The following is a 10327-nucleotide window of genomic DNA, read 5'->3' as shown; positions in this document are numbered from 1 at the left end:
GTCACTGTAGTAGAACTGAGAGCACAGAAAAATGCAATTCGGGAGAGAAAATGAAGAACCGAGTAGTAAGGGCAAAAAAGCTTCAAAACCAGAGTGAATGTTTACAGTGATTAAAACAATCTAAATACTTTTTCAGTCATCTCTGTGTCACAGAGTTGCATGCTAGCCAGCAATAGCTGAAGAAGTCACCAAAGGGTAATCAGAAGCCATAATCGTAAGTTCAACCCTTGGGAGGCTCTTCAGTATTTAAACCCCACTTTCCAAGTGACCAAATCAACATTTCCAAGATAAAAATGATAAAAACCTTTGGTGATAAAACTTCAGAGGCGAGTGTTTTTAACAAAAAATTTATTACCAAAATACAATATTAAAGTCAATACATGACAAACTCCTGTAAAGCAAAATAAATTATTCTAACATTGTACAGTATTTCCAAAGGTAGTTAAAGAAGCACTATAGACCTTGCTTCACTGTTTGTTGAACAGATGAACTGTTCTACCATGAACACGATCCTAGAGTTTTAGGCTTTAAGGCATGCAGCTCGATGTGCAGGATAATTTTACAAAATGCAAATCATCCTATTTTAATAAGATACAGTGTCAGAATTAACTGTAGTCTTTACATGTCAGTGTTCCAGAAATTTTTAGACTTTGGCTATAGAAGCAATGCCATAGTGTTACACAATACTTATTTCTTAAAAAAATACATGTATTCATGTCCATGAATATCAAACTCAAATTTCTATTAAATATATTTTATAGAATATTACTTAGAGCACCTTGCTGTACAATAAAAAAAGATTAAATAAGTGTCTATGAAAACTAAAAATATAATAAGTCTCAATAGAGAAGCCTGCTTGTCTTTGTCAAGCCAAGTACATTGTGGGAAGATACAATGTAAACATGGGTGCCCACCATCTGCTTTGTGAGAAAAGACAGAAAATAATAATGAAGCCACCAACAGCTACCTCGAATAGGATGAGAGGATCTAGAACAAAAGCTTCTGCCAGTGTCGTTGCAACGCACTGGCTGCACACAGAACTAACGTCTAGGGATCCACTGGAGTACAGGCATGGGACTGTTAGAACGCTGGGGACACCAACCACATTCTGGACTAGTAGTGAGTGAGAGAAAATGTTGACCCTTGGAAAGTATTACTTGTGATGATCAGAACGCAATGCACCGTCTTCTGCCCTCCCCGCCTTTGCCTTATCCAGTCAGTTTCTTTTAAAAACTAGTTTTACTATCAAATCTTACAACTGGTAGGTGTTCAGAGTGGGAAACAAATACTATGATCTTTATATGGCAAAAGATCTAGTACCACTAAATAGTTATTCCTATGAAGGGAGTTCCTGATGATTATTCTAATACCTATCTCTTTTACAATTAACATTGCATACTCAGCCTTCATTATTACTTTTAGAAACACTCAATTGTTCTTGGTGGAGACACTGTTAACTTCAAGCTCGCCACAAAATGGTCACAGGAAGGTACAGAACACCCAGTATATGGTTCTTCCCAAAGCCCCACAGAAAGCTTTTGAGGGCATTTTAGGCCAGAGTCAGATGAGCGTTGAAAGGTTTGGAACTTCTGGGTGAATTTTTTCCCACAAGCTAGGGAAATTTTAAATTCATGATTCCAAATGGAAAGTTTAAGTAACAATCAACAGAAATGGGTTAGGGAACTGAAGGTTATTTAAAAACTCACTATGAATGCTTTTGGGATTTTTTTTTTTTTTTTTTTTTTGGTTATTAGTATTTTCCAAATGATTACATGAAATTAAAACCAAGGAACCTTTATAAAACAAAATTCTGCTAATAAGGGTTGTTAATTTTCAGAATGAGCGGTAAGAATGGAACCATTTAAAATATTTACTTAAACATGAAATGAAATAGAATTTTCTTTTAATTCTGAAAACAGGAGAAAATGAACATAAATCCACATGCAGTGAATTTGGATAATATATATAATTGGTATATATAAATTCATTTTATGTTTTTAAAAACCACCTATCAGAAACGGATTAACTCTCATAAATAAAGCTACCTAAATCAAACAGCTGGCAATTACAATCGATTGTTTAAATATCATCATCAAAATAAGATGTAGAAAAAACTGAACAATGTTTCAAGATGGCCTGGCCCCACGTAATAGTTCCTGATGCTATCTTAAAAATATTAATTCATTCAGTCCATACCTGGACTTGGGGAAGGGAATTCTTTCCTAAAATGTGTCTACAGAGTAATCAATGTCTTCTAAACTTATCAGACTCACAGCCTCAGCTCTAGAACATGTTAGAGATCAAGTTCAGAAAGAGCACCATGAAGATAGTGCACTGCTCGGTGCACCAGCCTTTGACTTGTGTGCAGAATTTACTTCAACAAAACAACACAAAAATAAATGATCAGTACTACAGAAGCAAAACCAAAACCACCCCTGTTCTCTTCACTTTGAAATATATTATAATACAAAATGTGTAATTAATGAGATTACATGTATTTGATGGCGAGTTTTAATGCAAAAGCACTTGTAGTTGGTTGTCCATATGTCCTATTGCACACTAACAAAATGGAACATCCTAGATAGGAGAAACCCTGTAGACTTGCGCCAAATCGCCTGTTATTAAAAGTTTTATAAACAACCTGAATTTTTACTATAGTTTAGCCACATTTGATTATACCTCTTATGCTAAGTATAACTAGATTAATAAACTCCAGGCAGTAAAATCTCAATAGCAGTACTCATTTTAAGGGGCCTCTGAATTTCACCTCTTGTCCCTCAAATGATTTTTATTTAAGAGTTCCAAAGATTTCCGAGGTCTGATGATCAACTGCCAATCTTCACACTTGGCTGCTTGAACAGACCTTTGAGATGAGACACTTGGTCTAGTTCAGAAGAGAGGGTCAGCCTGTGTAACTACGGAGAAAAGTGCGGTGTTCCGTCAAACCTGGAAAGGGCCTCTGGGAAGGGTGCTGTGCTAAATGAGTCCCCGTTTTCACACACCTTGCGATTTGGTTTGAGGCTGGTGGGAATTCACCTATTTTCTCCTTTGCCCACAAGACATTCACTGTAAATTTAAGACAACAATTTACTTCTTAAATGCCTATTTACAATCTAGATCTGGATTCAGAGGTCTCTTTCTGTTTTAGGGAGAAATATATCCTAGATTGAGTATATGATTCATTCCTATCGATTTGGGAAAAGATTTGGGTAGATCATTTCACAGCCCTCTGGTGATCTTTTCCTTGTTGACTCTGCTGGTCACAGTGAAAAGCCCTCAGAGAGCTGCCTCCCGCCCCTCATGAGAGGCCCGGCCCTCCACAGCTGGCGTGTCCGAGTTCACAACAAAGAGAACTAAGCTCTGCTTAAGATGTGACACCTTTGGAACAAGAAGTTTTAGAAGTTCTGGAAAAGCTGTTTAACTCTTTTGTTTGCATTTCTACACTACATTAAGCTTTGAATAATAAATACACCCACCACTAAGCCGAGGTGACAGGGCAAACACAGGGTTACATTTTTGCTTCCTCCTCAACCTACCTCCCCTCACTCACGATACTTGAATAGCATTCCCACTTATCCATTTGGGATTCTTTTTATTACACTGCAAATTTGATTCCAAAGTCACATCTGTCTTTTCCTCAAAACAAACAAACAAGCAAACAAAAACCCCACACCAACTATTTCTTCTGTGTCTAGTAAGTTATTTGATAGCGCAAAGGTGAACCTGTGGTTTAAAGGGTTTCTCTTCTACCGTGTCCCTCTTCAAGGAGTTATTCAATCTAATTTGTGTTTAGAGTTGTGTTGTGGTCCTTACTTAGGATGATGTTTACGATCTCACCCTCATGCTCTTTCATATGATCCAAGAGATTTTCTTTGCTGGTAGATTCAAAACCGCAAATACAACAACAGAAGAGTAAAACACAATACTCCATGCCAGGAGGGGCCAAACTGGAGTTTTTTTCTAAACTGTATGAGGTATTACTCGTAGGGCTCAGTTTCTCGTTGTCGTTGGAACCTACAACTTCGCCGGGGGCCTGGGAAATCAGCTCTGAGGCTGACACCAAGTTTTCAGAACTTCCAGTGACAGGATCGGCTCGATCGGCTCTGTCCTCACTGCTGTTTAACAGCATCTTTCCAGGGGACCTCCCCAGAACTCTTAAAAACAAAAACAGAACACACCACACCTTGAGTTGGTTATCATGTAAGCCTGGCAGATTCAACCCTCACTTTGGTTTACATACAGCAACAAGGAAAGGGACAGGATAAATACCTGCCGCTCTGTGAAATGGCATCATTGATAGCCTTGTTTACTTGTTCGTAGTTGTAATTCTGGTCACTTGCATGCTTCCACATGTGAGACTTCAAAGAAGGAGGATGGCTGCACACGTACCCACACAGAGAACATCTGAAAGACACGAGTGAATCAGAACCATCCCCAGCATCAGTTAAAGACAATTAAGGAATTCCTTCCCTGAAGCCTTATGAGACATGGTATTTCACTAAACCTAAGATGAGTTGGTGGGGTGAATTTCATGAAGGGTAAACTATACAACTCCTAACAATACACAAAGATTATAATCAACCAATTTGATTGGTTGTTATTGATGTTATTGATTGTAAGTGACATATTGATTTCAGAGGCTAACGTGTCCTAGAACAGATATCCTAGAATCGATAAAATTAGGGATTTTATATTGTAAAAAAATTATTAGAATCATGACAAACATCCCAGATTACTTTGGCTATTACAGTATTTGGAAAGATTTCTAATATACTAACATACAAAATCTTTGCTCTAAATTATTTAACCACACACAGAAAGAAAAATACACAAAATCGATACTCTCTATACCACTCTATTTCTCAAGAAAGCAAAAAGGAATTAGATAATTTTAACAAGAACTCTGCTTGTTTACAGATCCACACAAAATGGAATTAGTAGTCCTGAAAAGCATCAACAATTTAAGTTTCATAAATAAAATGGATAATTAATCATCTTAAAAACGTTTTCTATTCAAAATAACATTTTTTTCCCACATAATTGGCTACACTTGGTAAAATCTGAACTGAATGAAACATTTAAAAACAAGTAAAAAAAGGAACAGACTCTCTTTTTGAATAGACTCTTCCAGAACGCTTGTAGGTTTATGCCCCCTTTCTCCAGCACCCAGTTCCCCATCTTAGTAACGTCTTGCATCAGCGTGGAGTATTTGATACAAATGGTGAACCAATATGGGAACATCATCCATCATTAACAAGTCTACAGTTTACACTAGGGTTCACTGTTTGTGTTACACGGTTCTCTGTGTTCTGACAAGTGCATAATGTCACGTATCCACCATGATAAATCATGAAGAGTAATTTCTCTGCTTGAAATATCTTCGGCGCTCTGCGTGTTCACCCCTCCCAATCCCTGAATCCCTGGCAACCACTGATCCTTTGCCTCTTCCAGAATGTCCCATAGATGGAATCATACAGTATGTAGTTTTTCTAGACCGGTTTCTCTCATTTAACCATACACATTTAAAGTTCCTCATCTCTTTTCATGGCCCAATAGCTCTTTTCTTATCGCCAAATAATACCCCACTGTCCAGATGTACCACAATTTGTTTATCCATTCACCTACTGAAGGATATCTTGGCTGCTTCCCCATTTTGGCAATTACGAATAAAGTTGCTATAAATATATACATGCAGGTTTTTGTATGGATAGGAGTTTTCATCTTTTGGGTAAATACCTAGGAACAGCACTGCTGAATTGTATGATAAAATTATATTTATCTTTTTGGACAACTGCAAATGTTTTTAAAGATCTTATTTTTAAGTAATCTCTACACCCAACTCGGGGCTTGAACTCACGACTCTGAGATCAAGAGTCTCAAGCTCTAATGAATGAGCAAGCCGGGTGCCCTGTAAATACTTAAGTAGAAGCCTAACAAATCAGGTAACTTACTCGAACCCTTCACAGTAAGAGACACGGTCACTGATAATGAAGCACAAAGAAAATAAAAAGCACAATAGGGAATAAATAAGACAACTAAATACGTCAAGGACTAAATTCTTCCTCTAACCCACCTTCCGCTTTACGGTGGGTTCAGCAGTGTTATCTTTTAATACAGGTCCTGAGACATCAGATCCAAGGCCAGGGAAGGGCCTTTTACCTCAGCAAACACCAAGCTACTTAAGGGCAATAAATGTGCATTTCTTAGAAGAATTTCCATAAATTCAAACATAAAGAAGATATACGATTTTCATTAATACGCAGACAAATGCATCACACCCATAAGCCTGAAAGATGAGTAAGCCTGATAATGCCATTTCTGTACAGGTGTGAAGAAGGGGAAACGCACAGACGGCGTGCAGAGTACAAACTCTGGAGAGCAACCTGGTAGCATCTGTTAAGGCTGAAGAGGCACACACCTGTGACCCTGGATTTTAGTTCTAGGCGGCTACGTGTTCACAAGGACACATATACAAGAAGCCTCACTGTAGCCATGAACATTAAAAAAAAAAAAAAAGACAAAAAGGATGCAACTCACAACCACTATTTTGCCACAGCACAGTGGAAATAAAATGGTTTATTTTCATATAATGGAACATCATGCTGTGCTTAAAATAAAAGAACTGGATGCACACTTATTACCATGAACTGATGTCAATAATGGTCAGTGAGAAGAAAAAGTGAAAAAAAAGATTTCTTTGGTGTATCATTTAAATAAACTGTTAAAACATCAAACCGGTATGTATTATTAATACATACATACATGTGTAAACACACACACACATAATAAAGTTTTAAAAAACGGTAGGAAATGATATATATTAGCATCAGCACAACAGGAAGGAAGGGCAGAACAAGTTTTAGCTGTCCCTGTTTTATTTCTTCAAAATGTGGTAAAATGTTTGAAATGTTTTATTATTGGAAATATTTTTAAGACTGTTATCCCATTCTCTTCAAGACTCTGTAGCCTGGGGGCGCCTGGGTGGCTCAGTCGGTTGAGTGTCTGAATTCGGCTCAGGTCATGATCTCGTGGTTTTTGAGTCCAAGCCCCACGTCAGGCTCTGTGCTGACAGCTCACACCCTGGAGCCTGCTTCGGATTCTGTTGTCTCCCTCTCTCTCTCTCTGCCCCTCCCTCATTCGTGCACATACTCTCTCTCTCGCTCCCGAAAATAACAAATAAATAAACATGAAAAAATCATTAAAAAGAAAGACTTTATAGCTTGCATACTAATTTTATTACTGGCCACACACAGAAAACTAATTTTAATTCATTTTATTTTGCCCATTTATATATATTTTTGGACCCATCCATCTCAATAAATCTGTTTCACTAACATCTAGAAAAGGGCCAGCAGTTGGTGATCACGCCCCCCTCTGTGCCATTCAGCTCAGTGTCCCTATGCGGCTGCACTAGTTACACCATGTGATGAATGTGCTGAGTCCCTGGCTCAAGCGTTTCTGCACTGGTCCCTTGAAAGCAGAGACTGCCCTTCGGGGTGCCTGGGTGGCTCAGTTGGTTGAGTGTCCGACTTTGGCTCAGGTCACGATCTTGCGGTGAGTTCGAGCCCATGTCGGGCTCTGTGCTGACAGCTCAGAGCCTGGAGCCTGCTTCAGATTCCTTGTCTCCCTCTCTCTCTCTTGCCCCTCCCCCACTCATGCTCTGTCTCTCTCTGTCAAAAATAAATAAACGTTAAAAAAAATTTTTTTTTTTTTTTTAAAGAAAGTAGAGACTGCCCTGCACCACAGTGGCCTGGCACTCAGGTCTACACTGAGCAAGTAGGAGTGAATAGTCAAGGCCAACAGATGCCCATTCGTTCCTTCCCCCTCAGGACTTTCACCAAGTACAATGCCTTCATACATGTCAAACACCTACGTGGTAACTGATAATACGAACACCTTTATGTTTATATTAAAGAAAGGAGAAATATAAACTCTTGACTCTTCAGATTACTTTGGATTCAGGATCTGCCCTGAAACCTCACTGGAAAACTCTGTACCCGGAATGAACCACACAATGCTGCACATCAAAGCGTCCTCTGAATGGAAAGTCAGGCTTATGCAATGAGAATTTCATACTTCTGAGAAAAAATGGGTCAAAAAACAAATGTCAGAAATTGCAAATTTATCCCACGGAACATCTCCATTATTACCCAAAACTTTTCAAAGTAAGAGTAAATTGTTCAATTAAATAATTATCTTTTTTTTTTTTTTTAAAGCAAACTAACTTCAGAATAGTTTTAGAGTTTTATAAAAAAGTTGAGCTTCTCCTATTATTAAAATCTTTTATTGCTAAGGTATATCTATCATAAACAAGGAGCCAAAGTTGATACGTTATTATTAACTAAAGTCCATACTTTATTCAGGTTTCCTTCATTTTGTCCTTCAATTCTAGTCATCACATATCCTTAGGATCTTCGAGACTTTAACATTTCTCTGACTTTGTTTTTAATGACTTGACAGATTTGAAGAATACTGGCCAGGTATTTTGTAGAATGTCCCTCAATTTGGGTATGTCTGAGGTTTTTCTCATGTTTAGACTAGGGTAATGGGCTCCTGGGAGGAAGACCCCAGAGGTATAGTGCCATCCTCGAGCCTCGGCACAGAATACCGTCGCAACATGACTTAGCGCTATTGATGCTGATCTTGAGATTGAGTTTCTCCACAGGAAAGTTACACTTTCTTATCCCCTCTTTCCACACTGTATATACTTTGGAAGAAAGTTACCACCTACTGACAGTAGAGTTATCTATATAAATCACTGGGAATTCTGCATAGGGATTTCCTCTATTCTCACCCATTTATTATTCAATCATTAATGTCAGTATGGACTCCTGGATGTGTATTTTACACTTTTGGATATAATTTAATACTACATTATTTATCTTATTGCTGAGGTTACTGAGGGCTCCTCCAGGTCCCATGTCCTGCTGACATACTCCCATCTTTTGTTTGTCGAGCACTTTCCTTACTTTCTGGCACCGTAAGATGTTCCAGGTTCACTTATTTACCTAGAGATCAATCATTTCTCTAAGCCATTTCTCTTGTTACTTTTATTAGCATTAGAAACCAAGATTTAGGTGCTGAATGAATTGCTTTATTTCTATAAATAATTTAGTTTCCAGATTTTAAAAATTCACTGTAGGAAATTAGAAATCTACAAAGAAAACAAAAATCACCTATAACCTAACCACTAGATGTAACCAATATTATCATTTTGATGTTTATTTCCCAGTCTTTTTTTTTAATGTTTACTTATTTATTTTTAAAGAGAGGGAGAGTGAGAGAGGGAGAGTGAGAGGGGGAGAGAGAGAGGGAGAGAGAGAGAGAGAGAGAGAGAGAGAGAGAGAGAGAGAAAAGACACATGCATAGGGGAGGGGCAGAGAGAAAAGGGAGAGAATCCCAAGCAGGTTCCATGCTATCTACCAACATAGAGCCTGACACGGTTCTCGATCTCACGAACTGTAAGATCATGGCCTGAACCGAAATCAGAAGTTGGATGTTTAACTGACCGAGCCAACCAGGTGCCCCTTTCCCAGTCTTAAAATGCATATATTTATAAAACTGTGATCATGCAAGTTGACTATTTTGTTAATATTCCCCAATGTAACTTAAATTTTCTATGATAAAATATTTTACAGCTGCCCACAATTCTATTCCTGGAAGCAATTGGTGACATTCAATCCACAATTCCCTATAATTTTATGCAGAAAAAAATATAATTCTAAACATGACAATCAGGAACTTCTGGTTTCTGGTTTAGCATATAAGACTGGAAACTGCCACTCAGTCCTAACAAGTAAAACACTGAACACACTGAAAAGTCAACAACCCATCTTAGATCTGTAAGAAAACCGAGGTTACAGGACACACCCCTGCACCCCAAACTGGAAAGACCTTTTACTCCTACAGGAAGTAGGGCCGGAACAGGGCGACCTGAACAGTAATTGATGATTTGCTGGCAGCTAAGTGTAGACAATTAGGGGAAGTAAACATGTGAAGGGAGGAGCACCTGGGTGCTGGCTCAGCTGGTTGAGCATCCAACTCTTGATTTTGGCCCAGGTCACGATCCCAGGATTGTGAGATCGAGCCCTGTGTTGGGCTCCACGCTGAGCATGGAACCTGCCTTAGAGTCTCATTCTCCCTCTCATTCTCTCTCTTTCTCCCTCCCTCTCCCTCCCCCTCTGCCACTCTCCCCTGCTCTAAATTAAAAAAATAAAAATTAAAAAATGTGAAGGGATGCAATCATAGAGGATCCTCCACACTTCTCTGAGTTTATCTCCTATAGTTCTACCAAATTCTTACTGAATGTTGGAGAAAAATCCAGGTG

The 10327-nt window shown here is 38.5% G+C and overlaps 1 protein-coding gene across 2 annotated transcripts in view; it reads right to left on the bottom strand.

The window, feature by feature from the left end:
* Positions 1 to 331: 331 nt before the first annotated feature.
* The window catches only part of ZNF507 (zinc finger protein 507), a 46771-nt gene continuing 36775 nt past the window's right edge, over positions 332 to 10327 (bottom strand). For both annotated transcript variants that reach the window (XM_047834409.1, XM_047834410.1), the window contains 2 exons: positions 4270 to 4404; positions 332 to 4154 (listed from right to left, as the gene is read on the bottom strand). In XM_047834409.1, the coding sequence (XP_047690365.1) occupies positions 3779 to 4154; positions 4270 to 4404 (511 nt within the window). In that variant the 3' untranslated portion in view covers positions 332 to 3778. The remainder of the gene's footprint in view (positions 4155 to 4269; positions 4405 to 10327) is intronic.

The sequence above is a fragment of the Prionailurus viverrinus genome, chromosome E2, assembly GCF_022837055.1.
Source record: "Prionailurus viverrinus isolate Anna chromosome E2, UM_Priviv_1.0, whole genome shotgun sequence".
Lineage (NCBI taxonomy): Eukaryota > Metazoa > Chordata > Mammalia > Carnivora > Felidae > Prionailurus > Prionailurus viverrinus.
This window is presented reverse-complemented; position numbering and strand designations above follow the sequence as displayed.